The 15,874-nt window shown below is 54.6% G+C and overlaps 1 protein-coding gene across 1 annotated transcript in view; it reads right to left on the bottom strand.

Moving 5' to 3' along the window:
- The window catches only part of GRIN2D (glutamate ionotropic receptor NMDA type subunit 2D), a gene marked incomplete at its 3' end in the record, with an annotated part of 27,397 nt that extends 11,753 nt beyond the window's left edge, over positions 1-15,644 (bottom strand). The window contains exons 1-9 of the mRNA XM_079907314.1: positions 15,113-15,644; positions 11,008-11,627; positions 6,879-6,993; positions 6,268-6,479; positions 5,835-6,003; positions 5,166-5,319; positions 2,585-2,710; positions 2,151-2,380; positions 797-957 (exon numbers count right to left, since the gene is read on the bottom strand). Of these exons, the coding sequence (XP_079763440.1) occupies positions 797-957; positions 2,151-2,380; positions 2,585-2,710; positions 5,166-5,319; positions 5,835-6,003; positions 6,268-6,479; positions 6,879-6,993; positions 11,008-11,627; positions 15,113-15,577 (2,252 nt within the window). The 5' untranslated portion in view covers positions 15,578-15,644. The remainder of the gene's footprint in view (positions 1-796; positions 958-2,150; positions 2,381-2,584; positions 2,711-5,165; positions 5,320-5,834; positions 6,004-6,267; positions 6,480-6,878; positions 6,994-11,007; positions 11,628-15,112) is intronic.
- Between the last annotated feature and the right edge of the window lie 230 nt (positions 15,645-15,874).

Below are 15,874 nucleotides of genomic sequence, written 5' to 3'. Positions count from 1 at the left end.
GCTTGCTGTGGGCAGGAATTGTGATCTGTTTGTTCATTGCCTGGCATGGAGCTGAGGCTAAGAAAATAAATGCATGCTGAATGACTAAATCAATGAGGGACGGGGAGAGGCAGTCATTGTGCTTAGCTTTGTTGTAACCTTGGACTGCACTTTGGGGCCAGAACTGAACTTTTCCCCATGATTTGGGAAACTGATGTTAAAAATATATATATATATATCTCTACAAGTATTGATTCCAGTGAGTTCAGATCTAAGGATGATGATGATGGTAGTAATAATAATAATAACAGCAAATACCTACAGTGTGCCAGGCACTGTTCTAAGTGTTTTGCATGGATTAACTAATAATAATAACTATAATAATATAATTTAATAATAATGACTATAATAATATATTAACTAATAATAATAACTATAACAATTCTTATAAAAAACTTATGAGGTGGGTTCTCTTGTCATCCCCATTTTACAAAGGAGGAAACTGAGGCTCAGAGAGGTTGAGTAACTTGCCCAAGGTCACACAGCCAAGAAGGGACAAAGCCAGGATCTGAACCCTGGTAGTCTGGCTCCATAATTCGTAACCACTGGCTCTCTGAAAATATCCTAAGGCTACTACTCCCAGAAGGGGGAGTTCATTCCCACCCTCAATGACCTCTGCCCTCCAAGCTGACCCACCCCGGGCTGACCTCTGAGGCTGATGAACAACCCCTGACCCCTTGCCATCTCCAAGCCTCCTCAGGGGCCCCAGCAGCCCCACTCCCTACCCCCCACCTCCCGGCCCCCAGTCTGCGCTGACCCTGCCTTGAGCTGAGTGAGTGCTTCCTCTACGCGGGGCTGGTTGTAGCGCACCATGTAACTGTGCATGTCGGGGTAGTTGCTGCGGATGTTCTTCTCTGTGGACCCGTTGGGCACCGTCCCAAACTTCAGGGGCGGGTACTGCTCCTGGGGCCGCTGGAACTGGGGCAGAATGGGGAGTCATTAGGGCACCCCCCCAGGGGGCATTTGGGTCAAGATGTCCTCAACCAGCTGCTCCATTCTGGGGGACACTGGCAGACACCCCAGTCCAGAAGTGTTTCTCACACTTGCTCGCCATGACCCATGGAAACACTACTCTTCACCCATCACATACATCCGCAGTTATCTGTACGTATGTATGCAGATATGTATACATACACATGCGCACACACAGTTAGGAGTAATAATGAAATATTTAATCCCCAGTATGGGCTGATCATGGTCCAATCAGAAAAGACACAGGCAACAAATCTCCAGACAGGTCCCAGAGGCCCCTGATGGGCCAGGCATTAACCCTTAACTTGCTGGATCATGAGAGGTCCCTGGGGCAGGGGCTGGCATGGCATCGGCTGGGGGCAGTTGCTAACAGTTCCCAATCTGTTCAGAAATAGTTCACTATTTTAACAACAGACCCAGCCAGATAGGTGTGTGCTGGCCTAATGTCGGGTGTCTACATGACTAAAACAAAAGTTTCATACAACCATACTCACCCTGATTACCTAAAATGCAGTCAAACATATTTTTTATGCTATTCTAATCCATTCCATTAAAAAAAAAAGGTCTGTTGTAATCCATTGAATTGGTTCCTTAACCTTCTAATAGGTCATGACACCCAGTTAACCACGTTAGTCTCAAAATGTGCTGTGCAGACCACCAGTCCATGAACGAACTGTGATCCGTGATGAGGTAAGTACAGAAACTGAGAGAGTCAAGCTATTTGACAGAATAATTTTACGTCTGTTGAACCTAATAAAGATGTGGGTTGGAATTTTGCACGTCTTGGTTTTAAATTTTATTTTACTTTTCCAGTAATTCCTTTCTATCATATTTTATAAAAGCACTGGTCTCCACTGGATTAGAAATGTCAAAAATTAGCCCTTCATCACAGTTTGAGAAGCACTGATCTAGAATATTCCATTTGGCACTCCTGCCCCTAGAATATTTGGGGATACTCTCTTCTCCTTGGAATATTTAAATAGTTCTTTGTGAAACATAACCATTTTCCTCCAGAGTATTCCATTCTACCATTCTGGGACTCTTTCGAGGAACAGACCCCCCACGAATCCCCCCCCCCTTCCCCCGCCATCTGCCACCTACAACCTCAGCCAATTCCCTCCCTCCCCAAACACACATACCTTTCGGTCACTGAGCCCAGACACGGTATCCACATACTCCTCCTGGATCATGAAGGCGGCCAGGTTGGCTGTGTAGCTGGCGAGGAAGATGACGGCGAAGAAAGCCCACACCAGCACCATGATTTTGCTGGTAGTCCCCCGGGGGTTCTCCACAGGCACCGAGTTATTGAACACCAGGGCCCAGAGCAGCCAGATGGATTTCCCAATGGTGAAAGTTGAGCCGCCAGGGCCTGCAGGGGGCCAGGAGGGGGACATGGACCCCAAATCCCTTATGCTCAATGAGGGAGCAGAAAGAACTACAATTCATTCCCAGTGGCCCCTGAGGCCCCTGTTGCCTCAGGAGACCACAACTCTATCCCAGGGGCTGTTGGGAAACGTAGTTCTATCTGTGGTCCAGGCACTCCGAGGTAGGGTGATGGAGGAAGGGGACTCACGTTTGCCCGTGGCCAGGCTGCGGTTGTAGCCGACGGGACTGAGGTACTCAAAGATGAAAACGGTGACAGCGACCACAGTGAGGCACATGACGAACATCATCACCCACACGGCAGGGCTGTATGGCTCTAAGGGCAAGGGGGTGTGTGGCCATGACTCAGCTAAGCCAAGGCTTGGGTGCCCACAGACATGTGAACAGGGTACAGCCCAGATCTGACCCCGTCCTACTCTGCCCCCTTCTTGGGGACAGACTCATTGCCCACCCAGACCCCTGGCAGGGGTGGCGGGGCAGTCTCTCCCAAAGAAAATCATCTCAATCATTTCTGTGATTTCAACCACCATATAGAAACTATCTCCTAATTATGTTTCCTGAGCCCCAGACCTGTTTCTCCACCTCCCCCTGGCAATCCCTCCAGGCCATTCATGTCCCACACGGAGCCCAGCACCGACTCCCAGCCTCCCCACCCTGGGAGTTCCCTGTCCATCCAGTCACCGCCCAGACCCTCCCTCCCGCATTTGCCACCCTCACTCCCTCCTTCCCTCCCCCTCACCAGCATCCTGTCAGTCCCGAGCCCTATCCTCCTGTCCTGCCCCCACCCACCTCCTGCCCCCACCCACCCCCACCTCGGCCTTTCCTCTCCATTCCCTCTGCCAACACTGCTCAGGCCACATCCTGTCCCCTGGACCATCTCCTCATCCTGTCCTCTCCAGCCCTTCCCCCCACCACGGCCCTAGAAGCTCTTTCTACACCCAGAGATGACCTGGCCTCTCCCCAGCTCACAGACTTCTGTGGCTCCCCAGTGCCCCCAGGACAAAGTCCCTGCCTCTCAGACTTGTTTCCACTCTCGTCTCTGGACTGATCATTTTTTCAAGAACCCATTGCTTTAACCACCCAGAACTCACAGTTCCCCAAACAAGCTACATCCTCTCTGCCTCTTTCTCAATAGCTCCCCTACCAGAGGCACCACCCTGACCTGTCCATCAGCCAAACCTGAGTTCCTGCATCCCCCCCTCACACTGCTTCCGGGAGTTCACTGACGACAAACCCAAATCACTCTTTCTTGAGATCAGTACCCGGGATTTGACCTTCCTGGGCCAAGTGTAAGCGGCCAGGACTGCCCCTGTCACAGTAGGGTCACAGCCTGGATTGTCACAGCAGTATCTGGGGACACGCCTGTCGCCTCCACTGGGCCACGTGATGGGGCATAAACATGACCTTGTCACTCCCTTTCTGAAAGCAGGGGCCCCACGTGGTGCCTGTCAGGGTGCCCTGCAGAGACCTTGGTGCAAAGAGGAGGCCACAAGAGACACCGTTGGGAAAATAGACAGAAAACAAAACACCAGAGAAGGGTTGTCCCTTTTCCTCCCAGCCCTTCCCCTTCCCAGGAGCTTTGCTCAGACTTTGGAGAGCAGGAGGGAACGGACGTGAACTGCTGCCCTTGGCTTGATGTACGCTTTCCCTTTTGTCTTCTCCAAGCTCAGTAAATGAGATCTCTACCCAATCTACCTCAAAGCCACCAACCCATTGTGTGCCAGCTTTCTAACCGCATCCTAAGCCTGTTTACTTGTCTCACCCTCTTGGCCATCTTCCTATCCTGCACCCCAAACTCACTCTGCACGGACCTCTGCAGTAGCCTCCTCATGGGCCTCCTGCATCCGCAGACCCACTAGTGGGATATCTTAAAAGCCTAAATCTGATCGTATATCCTCACACCACCGCCTGCAGTTAAAAGCCTTGCCACTGCAATAAAAGTAAAACCCAACCTTCCTACCATAGCAACCAAGGCCCTGCTCGATCCACCACCTGATTCCCTCTCAGCCCTCACCTCCTACCTCTCCCATGATCACTCACTTCCCCCTCCCCTGGTCACACAGGCCTCCCGATAGTTCACGAACATTCCCACCTTGGGGCCTTTGCCCTTAATGTTAATCTGCTTGGGACACTTTTCCAGCCAGATCTATGCAGGACCGGGTCACCTGCTCAGAGGGACCCGCCTGTCCACCCACAGCAACACCGATCCTATTCTTCTCTGTTTCTTCCGTCGGCTTAATTTCTCGTAGTATTCACCACCATATGAAATGATCTTGCCCATGTATATCTTTAAGAGATTGTTTTCTGTCTCCCCCATGAGGCCCTGGGAGAGCTCTTAAAGGGCAAGGTTTCCTGTGCAGCCCAGAGCCTGGCACATAGTAGGTGCTCAGTAAACATTGTTTGATGGGGCCCATGCTCATCTCTTTTCCTCATCTCATACTTATGTACAGGGGAAGATGGTTTTTGTGGGGCCTGCCGCTTATACAATTTGGAGGGTTCTCTTTAAGAAACAAGAAAATAAAATTATGAATACAAGACCAGGTACAGGGCCTTGAAGGGGTTGTGCAGGAGAAGGCTTCTGAAGCTCAGACTTTCTTAGCTTCATTGTAAAATTGCTTCTGGTGGGGGAAATTCTCCCATTTTACAGGTTAGGGAACTGAGGCCCTCAGTTCACCAGAGTCACCCTGCTGGTACAAGCAATAGCAGGATGGGAAATGGACACACAGCTGCCCCCAAACCCCACCCCTTGCCATTCCAGGACCTGGGCTCACCGAGAAAGGCCGAGGGGGACACAGTGCCATTGCTACGCGCCACCATAACGCTGATGCCTGTCTCCACGAAGGGGACGGAGAAATCCACTATCTCGGACCGCTCCTCGTTGATGGTGAGAGAGCCAATGGCCATGTCCGCGCGCTGGTAGAACACCTGGGAGTGAGGACAGGGAGGGAGTGAGGGAACACGGCTGGCTCAGGACAAAGACGGGTCCCAGGAGGAGACCAGTGACAGGATGATAGAAAGGGCTAGGAGGGTGGCGGGGTGGATGAGGGGGACGCAGGCAGAATGGGGCAGGAAAGGTGGAGGTGAGTGTCGAGAACAAGAGTGGGAAGAAGTGGCCTCCTGCTGTATCCTCCTCCCCCAGCAAACCTCTGAAAGTTTTGGGCTCCATCCTCCAGGCCCCGCCCCCTTTTCCTAATAGTTCCACCCTCCGAGCCCCGCCTCCTCCGCCCCAAGCGTCCTTCCTCCTGGCCCGGCCCCTCCGTCAAGGTGGGTCCTCCTCGTGGCCCCGCCCCTTCAAATCCAGGCTTCTCACCTTCGGCCACGCCCCTTCATAGTCCCGCCCCCTCAGAAGCCTGACCCAGCCGCTTCTCGGCCCTGACCTGGTCCCGACTCCGCCCCCCACCTGTCTTGTCCCGCCCCCACCCTGTCCCCGCCCACCTCACCTCCCCGATCATGCCGTTCCAGACACCATCAATCTTTTTGCCGTGCTTGCCGTTGGTGACCAGGTAGAGGTCATAGCTGAAGCCGATGGTGTGCGCCAGCCGCTTCAGAATGTCGATGCAGAAGCCCTTGCAGCACCGCTTTTCTGGGCGGGGGGCGTCCGGCGGAGGGCTGCGGGGAGCGAGCAGGCTTGGGGATGTTGGGGATCCCTGCGCCCCCCCCCCGCGCCTTATGGAGGGAGGGACGAGCAGCCGCTAAAACTATGGTGGGCATCGCTTTCTGGGGAAACTGAGGCTCAAAGGAATTACATGACTTGTCCAAGGTCACCAAGCTGGACGGCTTTCTGGGTCCCAAGGGAGGAGGGGGCTGGGGCTAGGACTACTAGGCTTCAAGAGAGAATTGTGAAGCTGGAACTTCTGGATCCGGGGCTGTCACCTGTGGGTGCGGTTGAGCTGGCTCCGGCAGGGGACGGAGTCTCGGATGCAAGTGCCACTGATGGGGTCGGCGGGCTCCACAATGACGAAAGGCCTCTCTTCCAGCGTGGCCACGGTGAGGTGCTGCGTGTCATCAACTGGCTGCAGGAAGCGGCCATAGCGGGACCACAGCGGGTACTTGAGGCGGAGAGTCTGCTGCTCCCAGCTGCCCACCTTGGCCAAGAGCAGGGGATTCAGGCTTCCTGAGGGGGACTTTCTAGAATGTTCTGGCCTCCATGGCCTGCCTTCCTCGTAGCCGCGAGCTCCCAGCTCCTTCTCCCTCAGATCCAGGAGTCTGGGCGTCCTCCCCCACCTGTCCCTTGGACCCAGGAACCCTTTCCTCCTTCAGACCCACGAGTCTGGGCTTTCTTCTACCAGAATCCAGGGGTCTGGATTCCCAGTCCTTCCCCTTAGGACCTAGAAGTCCAGGCTCCCAGCCCCTTCCTCCGTCAGAGGCCGGAATGCAGGGCCTCAGCCCCCACCTCTGCCAGGAGTCTAGGTCCTCATTGCTTCTTCCCCAGGACCCAGGAATCCAGGCCCTCTCCCGTGCCTGAGGTCAGCGCCAGGACTCACCACCTCCCACGTCCTGTCTCGGGTGAGGGAGATGACCACCAGGGAGGGGTTCACCAGGAAGCCATCCTCATTGAAGGAGTAATCCCGGTTATCCCAGGTAATGTTCATGAAGTACCTGCCCAGCAGGAAGGGAGGGGACACGTGGGGGCCTGAACTGCACCTTGGCAGCTGAAGGCCGAGAAAGTCCCCTGTCTACTGACCAACCCCAGCGCCCAGTGTGAATCTCTCCTCTAAGTTCTGGAAAACCCAAATGCGCCTCTCCTCTGCTAGGCACTCTCCCTTGGCAGCTCGGTGCCTCCAGGACCAGGTCCCAGACCCTCAGCCTGGGTTTGAGGCTCTAGGGGACCCACCTGCCTCTGCAGCCCGATCTCTGATCACTGCCCACCGTCAAACTCTCTCCGCCCAAACCCTTTTTCTGCCCCACAAATACTGAATGCAGGGTGTCCCCCAAAATATCAAGTGGTTTTCTATCTCTAGGCTTTTGTAGGTGCTTTTCTCTCTGCCTAGAAAAAAACCCTTGGACTTCCCTGGTGGTCCAGTGGTTAAGACTCTGCGCTTGCACTGCAGTGGGTACGGGTTCGATCCCTGGACGGGGAAGTTCCACATGCCGTGCAGCACGGCCCAAGAAAAAGAAAAAAACCCTTATTCTCTCCCTCCTCATCCTGACTAGTTCTTAGGTGTTCAAGACTCAGCTCACGTGTCCCTTCTTCTGGACAGAAGCCCCGGGAGGTCTCTGGACTCCCAGGTATCTCTATTATACAATGGCACCCTGTGCGCTGAATGCTTGTCACATCACCCGGGTCACTGGACCAGACCCTCAGCTGCCATCCTTGCCTCCTCGCTTCCCCCAACCCAGGCCACCAGTCCCCAAGCCCCGTCCTTCCTGCCCCTGGGATATCTCTGCCCCATCCCCTCCTCTCTGTCCCCACAGCCCTCCTGGACCCCTACCCCAGCCTCCAACTTGGCCTCCAGCCTCCAATCTTTCTCCTCCAGTCTGTCCCCCCCCCACACCGGAGAGGTCTTTCTATACCCCAAACTGACTCCACCTCTCCCCTGCTCATAGCCCACCCATGGCTCCCCAGTGCCCCAGAACAAAGTCCAAGCCTCTCAACCTGGCATTCAAGGCCCTCGCGGCCTGGGCCTCTCCACCTAACCAGTCTCATCATTCCCAACCCCTAATTCTCCACCCTGAGCTATTGTGGTCTCATCAACCTGCCCAGGTTTTTCTCCCCTCTGGTCTTTTGCCCAACGCTCTTCCCCCTGCCTGGATTATCTATTTCTGGTGGACTCCCAACTGCCCTTGCAATCAAATCTAAACCCCTAACCTGGCCTCAATGCCCTACCTGAGCTGGGCCCCATGTTACTCCACCATACGCTGCCCACTTGCCCACTGTGCTCCAGGCACACTGGCTTTATTTCAGGCAATTCCAGCCTCAGGGCCTTTGTACCTGCTGTTTCCCCTCCCTCTCTTTACTCAGATCTTCAGATAGTTGGCACTCTCTCTCTCTCTCTCTCTCTCTCTCTTTTCTGGCTGTGCTGCGCGGCTTGTGGGATTTTAGTTCCCCAACCAGGGATTGGAACCTGGGTCCTCGGCAGTGAGAGCATCAAGTCCTAATCACTGGACCTCCAGGGAATTCCCTTGGATCTTTCTCTTTATCCTTTTTTTTTTTTTTTTTTTTCCCGCTGTACGCGGGCCTCTCACTGCTGTGGCCTCTCCCGCTGCAGAGCACAGGCTCGGGACGCGCAGGCTCAGTGGCCATGGCTCACAGGCCCAGCCGCTCCGCGGCATGTGGGATCTTCCCGGACTGGGGCACGAACCCACGTCCCCTGCATCGGCAGGCGGACTCTCAACCACTGCGCCACCAGGGAAGCTCTCTTTTTTTTTTTTAACCTCCAAATTTCACCTACTTGAAAAGGCCTTTCCTGACGACGTCACCTGACCTAGCACCATAGACGTTTGTTATACATCCTACCTGCTTTATTATCATCTCAGAAGTTATTACCTGCTGATGTTTTTTTCCTTTCTTTTCTTGTCTGTGCACTGATTGTCTCACCTATGAGACTGTAAGCTCTGTGAGAGCAGAGGCCTTGTTCAACATTATACCCTGTTCATAAAGCAGGGCTTGGCACACCACAGACTCTTGACAAAGGGCTTTTCAATGAATGAGTGGATGAATGAAAGAGCAGTTTATTCTTCAGGTCTCAGCTTAGAAACCACCTCCTCCTGGAAACCTCCCTGACTCCGTAGCCTGACCCATGACTTGTATAGCCTAGTTTGGAAGGTTGACTGGGACCAACACAATTCCTCTCCTGGAAGGAAGTTAGCTGTGAGATTTGGAGGCATGGGTGATGGACAGGATGGGCTGAAATGATGAGTATCATGAAGGAACAGAAATTCTGGGTAAGCAGAACTGGACAGCCCCTGGGAGTGGCAAGCCTGAGACAGAGATAGAGATAGAGATGGAGATGAAGATGGTGATGAAGATGGAGATGGTGATGGTGATGGAGAAGGGGAGGGAGAAAGATAGATACACACACACACACACACACACACACACACACACACACACACACACAGAAGCAGAGAAGATCAGAAAGAGAGAATCAGAATGAATTGAAAGAGTAGCTGGAATTGGCCTCAATTCCTGATGTCTGGGTTTCTGTGCATGTTTGTCTTTCCAATAAACCCCTCTTTCCCCGAGGAAACTTGAATGAGACTCTGCTTCCTGCAACCAAAAATGTCCTGGCTTTTCAGTACTCTCCCCAGTGCTCCCACAAAGTCCGTGCAACCTCCATTATTGCAAATAACATGCTGTGTTGTCATTATCCCATCCCTGTCTGCTACCCCTACAGGACCCTGTGTTCTTTCAAGAGAAGTCCATGGTCTTATTCATCTCTGCGTTCCCAGTGCCCAGCATGAGCCCTAGTTCCTAGCGGGCGCTCAGTAAGTATTTATGAACAAGGGATGCTTTTCTCATCCTCTTGCCCCTGGATCCCGATTCCCAACTCCCCACCTCCCCAATTCTCAATTCTCCTCCCTTAGGCTTTCTTCCCCACCCATCGCCCCTTCCCAAACTCAGTCCATCCTCATTTCAGCATTAAAGTCCTCTCCTTCCACTGTCTGTCACCAAACTCATCAAGTTCTCACTCCCAAAGCTTCCTGGGGTGGAGATGCTGTTTCCCACCAAATCCTGGTCTCCTCTTCTAAAACAATCATGTGTCAGCTGGGCACACACCTGCCCAGCTAGAATTGACATTTCCCACATTCCCCGAAATTCCTTGCAGCTAGCCCAGGGCATGGGCAGGTGATATTCAAACTCTAACAATCAGTGCAGCACAGGCACTACCCAATCAGAATCGATGTCTAGCCAATCTGCACACAACCAATAAGTCAGTCCTGGCCCAGTGACTACATTCTCACCGATGGGATGTAAGACTCGTCCCTTCCACCTCACTGGCCATAAAGGAAATGGCTTGTTCACCTCCTCACTTTCCCCCTTTTCACGCACTAGAATTCAGACATGGCCTACAACCCAGCTTCGACTGTGCGGAAAGGAGATGGCAGAGCAACAAGGTGGGAGGGTCCTGAGTCCCTGAATGACCACATGGAGCGATGGAGTCTCCTGATAGCCTGAATCGTGCACCTCTGGATTATTAAGTGAGAGAGGAACAAACTTCTACCTTGTTTGGGACATTGGATTGTCGGGTCTTTTTGTTACTGAAGTTCAACTCCTAGTCTAACTAGGGTACTTCACCAAATCTAAGATGCTATCAACTAGAAGACATGTCACAGTTTTCACCTACCACAAAGGAAAAAAATGCACTGCCCATGAAACCTTGGTAGGCTATCAATTGTAAGACATGTCTTGGTTTCAAAGACATTAAACTATGCAAAAACGCGCATCCTAGAATCATGAAATATAGTAATACACTCACCGTATCTCAGGTACTTTTTTCCAAATCACCTGATTTAACCCCAGAAAGGAGACCCAATTACGCTCGTTTTACAGAAAAGGAGACTGAAGTTCTGAGAGGGGACGTGACCCATTTGAGGCCACTCAGGCACAAGTACCCCAGGTATTCAGGCTCAGGAATCTTCCCACAGCCCTCCCAGCCCAGCCCCACTCACCTGTGTAGACTCTCCCCTCGGTGGGTGCGGTTTTGGGCGCGACAGTCATGGCCAAGTTCAGGCAGGAAGCCATAGTCACGCAGCAGGGCCTGGGCACCTCTGGCCACTACGGCCACGCCAGCTGCCACACGCCGGGCCAGATCATCCCTCCAGCCTGCCGAGCGCACTGCAAACAGCCCGGCAGGCAGTGGGGCGCCTCCTGGCAGAAGAAGGGGCTCCCCAGGGGTGCCCGAGCCCCCGCCTCCAGCCAGCTGGGGCCCCACCATGAACCAGACGTAGCCAGGCCCAGTGAGGCCAGCCTCCTCGGCTGCCCGGAACACCGGCTCAGCCTCCTCACGGGCACAGAAGAGCAGGCGGATCTGCGCACTGACACTACGGAGCTGGGCGCCCAGCACGGCCTCGCCAGCCCCAGGGTCCAGCGTCAATGCCCCGCGGTGCTCCCAGCCCACCAGGCTGCCATCAGTCAGCACCTCAATGTAGGACAGGAAGGCCCGGTGGCCAGGGGCACGCGTGGTCACAGCTACAAAAGACGTCCAGTCGTATTCCTCCAGCACCTCGAAGATGACCTGAAGCTGCTGCTCTGTGGACGAGCCCAGCTGCAGGAAGGTGGAACCCTTCTCCTGCAGGGGAGGAGGAGGAAGATGTCAGGCCACCCCACGTGGAGACCTCAGCTCCCAGCAGTCAATAAGGGACCTTCAGCGACCAGTGAAGGGTTCACAGCTCCCAGGGGTCCAAAGGGGACCTCATCTCCCAGCAACTGATAAGGGCATCACAGCTCCCAACGGCCAAAGGCAGCTCACAGCTCTCAACATGGCAGGCTGACTAGCCGTTCGGCAAACACATCTTTCCTTGCTGGGGCACAGAGCTAGACCTGGGTTATGTTTAACCACAAGACTGAGTTCTAGGCTCATCCATGAAAACCTCTCCCCCCATGCACCTTACTCTTCCCTGTCTGAGGGCAGATGCAGAGGCCCCAGAGGAGAAACCTAAGGGGTTACAGAGCCACAACACGGAGGAACCTGAGTCCCTGAGTCGCGGCTTGGAGGCGAGACTGTTTGGAACAAGAACACCTGTTTGGATTTTATATGAGTGAGAAACAACCTTCTATTGGGTTAAGCCACTGAGAAGTCGGGGTTTATCTGTTACAGCAGCTAACATTACTGTAGTGGACACACTCAGCATCCTGGGAGGGAACTACAGTTCCCAGCATCCACTGAGAGGGACTGCATCTCCCAGCAGGCCATGAGGGTGCTGAAGGTAGTCTCTCCCAACTGGAGGAAGCTTTGCTGAGTAGACTTGCCCTTCTCTGCTTTTTTTCCTACCTTCCTGTCCCCTCCTTTTCTGTTTCCTTTGCTGGACTCTCTTCCTCAGTCAGATTTCTAAACATAGGGGTGCCCTTGTTTCCTCTTCTGTCCTCTCTCCCTGGTGATCTCATCCAAATCCATGGGTTTAAACACTGTCTCCTGTGCTCTCCAATATGGTAGCTACTAGCCACCCATGACTATTCACATTAAAATCAATTAAAGTTAAATAAAGCTTAGTTCCCTGGTTGCACTAACCACACGTCAAGTGCTCAACAGCTACACATGGCTGTGGCTATCATATGTGACAGAGCAGATGAAGACCACCTTCATCATTGCAGAGAATTCTATTGGACAGCCCTCAGGCCCATATCCAGACCATCTCCAAGACTTCTCGGCTCTGTTCAAAACATGACCCCAGCTGTTCAATCCTCACTACGGGCCCTGTCACGGCCCTCATGGTTACCACTCTCTTGCCTAGACGACAACAGCTTCCTAACCCATCTCGACTTCCTTTCTCGCAACTTCCATTCTCCAGACAGCAGCCAGAGTGATCTTTTCAAAATAGTAATTGGATTGCCTCCCTTCTTGGTTGAAAACCTTCCAATAATTCTACATCAGAATCAAAGCCAAAGTCCTCGCTGTGGCCCACAAGGCCCCGCATGACCTCGTCCCCGTCGCCTCTCTGACCTCATCTCCCATCACCCCAACCTCTTTGCTCTTCCTCAGACACCTCAAGTTCCTTCTGGCCTCAGGGGCTTTGCCCTTCACTGTCACCTTTCTCGGGGACACTTTTCTCCCCAGCTCCTCCCCTCCTCCGTCCTCAGGTCCAGCTCAGTTTTAACTCCTTGGGGAGGCCTCCCCTGACCACCATCTATTGAAGCCATGTCCTCGGTCATTACCTCTCCTTCAGGACCGATTTCAACTCTCTGTTATTTGTTTTTTCTGTCTCCCCATTAGAAATACAAGCTCTGTAAAAGCAGGGACCTTGTCTTTTTTTTTTTTTTTAACCTTTCATAACTGTATTCCCCAGAACCTAAAACAGCCCTGGCACAGAATCAGCCAATAAATCTTCCAGTAATGCGATAAGACAAGCAAGTGTACTTTCTCCCTAGACATGGGCCTGCGGTTAAATGTGTACTGGTTAGGGCTGTTGTCCTGAGGGGATGAGGCCTCCCAGAATGCCATGAGAGCACTGAGGGGCCCTCACCCTTGGCAGGTGGAGGTGTGCTCAGGGGACCACATTCCCAGTATTCAATAGGGGCACAGATGCAGCTGTGAGGACCACTCTTCCATTCAGAAACACTAAAGGGACTATATTTCCCAGAAGGCAATGTGTGTGCACCTAGCAGACAGTGAAACAGAGGGGCACACATTTCTAAGCAGCAATGGAGGTACAAGGGACCACGTCTCTCCGTATGCCAAGGAGGTGGCAGCCAGGAAGTAATAAGTTCATCTCTCAGATGATCTGCCTTCAAATCTTTGGACAACCCCATGCCAAAGAGAAGAAGAAAGTTGGACAGAGATCTTTCCCAGAGTGCCCTGGACACGAGAGAACTACGAGTCCCAGCCTCCAATAGTGATCTAGTCACAAAGCCGCCGGCCCCCACAGCAGGGAATTGGTGGAGACTTAGGCTCCACCCACTCAGGTGGCCCCATCCTCAGGCGAGTCCCACTTCTCAGTTACACTGGCTCCACCTCTGAATAGGCCCCGCCCCTTCTCAGGCACCTCCTCTTAGCTGACCACTTCTTAGTCCGCACACAAGGCTTGTTCAAATTCTGCCTTTCCCTATCAGAAGTCCACTCCAGCTGGCCCCTCCTGTGCCCTCGGGAGGCAGGCCTCTCTCCAGGCCACAGCCAGCTCCAGCCTCTGCCCCCGCCTTCCCTGTAGGCTCCTGGTTTTGACCTCTCATTGGCTGAGGCTACCTCTTTGGGGGGCCTTCATCTTTCCAGGACCACCCCCTGGATTCTTGCTTTCCAAGACTTACAGTTGGGTGAGCCCACTCCCAGACCGTCTTCCTCTCTAGACTCCGCCCCTTTAGTACAGAGCAGGGGTCCTGTCCTCCCTGGCCTCCCCTCTCACCGGCTAGCCCCGCCCCTTCCCTGACTCACCCCTTCCTTGACTGGCCTCTCCCCACTTCCTAGCTGCAGGGTTCTACCCCTCCCTCGCCCTCTCACTTAGGACACCTCTCTTTCTCATACTCGTCCTTTCACCAGATGGTTCTGTCCTCCTTCGTTGACCTTTAGACCCCATGCCCAGCTGGCCGGGGACCTCCCTTTCCCTCAGTACCTGATACCCCTCTTTCCTGGTCCCTGTTCCTGCCTTCCTGGCTCCCGCCTCCTCTCTAGCCCTCACCCATTTCTGAACCCCATTCCTTTTCAACTGACTCCCCCTCGCTGATCCCAGAGCCCACCCCTCACTCCGACCCTGCCATCTCAGAAGGGAACGTGTCCCTTCTCGTTCCCAGTCCCCGCCCCTCACTGGCCGGCCCCGCCTCTTCCCCAGATCCCACCCCCTCCCCTGATTCACCTCTCTTGCAGCCTCTCAACTCTTCCCGTAGCCTGATCACCCCAGACCCTGCTTCTAGATGATTCCCCGGCACACTCCGTTCCGCCTATAGACCACGCCCCTCCAAGTCAGCCCCGCCTCTTACTTAGACCTGACCCTTACACGTGTCCCCACCGCATCCCCGATGGGGGCCCTCAGGGCTGGCCCCGCCCCCTTACAACCCCGCCCACCCACGACGGGCCCCGGCTCCGCCCCTCAGCCTCTGGCCCCCGCCCCGCCCGCGGGTTGCGCGCACCTTGGGCGTGAGCACGAGCGCGGCGCCGCCGTGCACGGCCACGATGGGCAGCGAAGTCTGCGCCGACAGGAAGTCAAGGATGGGCGCGACGGCGGGCGCGCGCGAGTCGTCCTCGAAGACGACGCCGTGCACCCTCAGCCCCGACAGCAGGTCGCAGAGCTGCAGCACGAGGCTGCGTGGGTCCGAGCCGTTGAGCACCAGCGCCACCGGCCGCACGTCCAGGCCCGGGCTGCGCACGGCTGCCGCCACGGCCGGGCCCAGTCGCGCCGCCTCGGTCGCGTACGCAGGCCCCGAGAACACGAGCGCCACGTTGAGAGGTCGCGCCCCGCCGGGGCCCCCGCCAGGCCCGCCGGCCCCGCCCGGCCCCGGCACCTCCTCCGGGAACGGGCTGGCGCACGCCAGCGCCAGCAGCAGCAGCATCTTAGCGGGGCCCCGAGGGCCGCGGGGGCCACCAGCGCCGCGCATCGCCTGCGGGCCCTGCCGGGCGGCCTCTAAGCACGCAGGCACGCGGGGAGGGACACGGAGGAGGGTGGGACGCAGAGACGGGGAGACACGGGGAGCAGAGAGAGATACGAATGAGAGACACAGAGATGGAAAGACAGGGAGACAAGGTATAGGAAGAGATACAGGGAGAAGGGGAGATACAAGGAGACAGGGACTCAGGTAGAAGTGAGAAAGGTTGGGGTGATAGAGGGAGAGACACGGACAGAGAGATACGAGGCAAAGGGAGAGATACAGAAGCAAAAGAGAGACAGAGACCGA

The sequence above is a fragment of the Stenella coeruleoalba genome (assembly GCF_951394435.1).
Source record: "Stenella coeruleoalba genome assembly, chromosome: 20".
In the NCBI taxonomy this organism is placed as follows: Eukaryota; Metazoa; Chordata; class Mammalia; order Artiodactyla; family Delphinidae; genus Stenella; species Stenella coeruleoalba.
The sequence above is the reverse complement of the archived record's forward strand: the minus strand, read 5'-3'. Positions and strand labels throughout refer to the sequence as shown.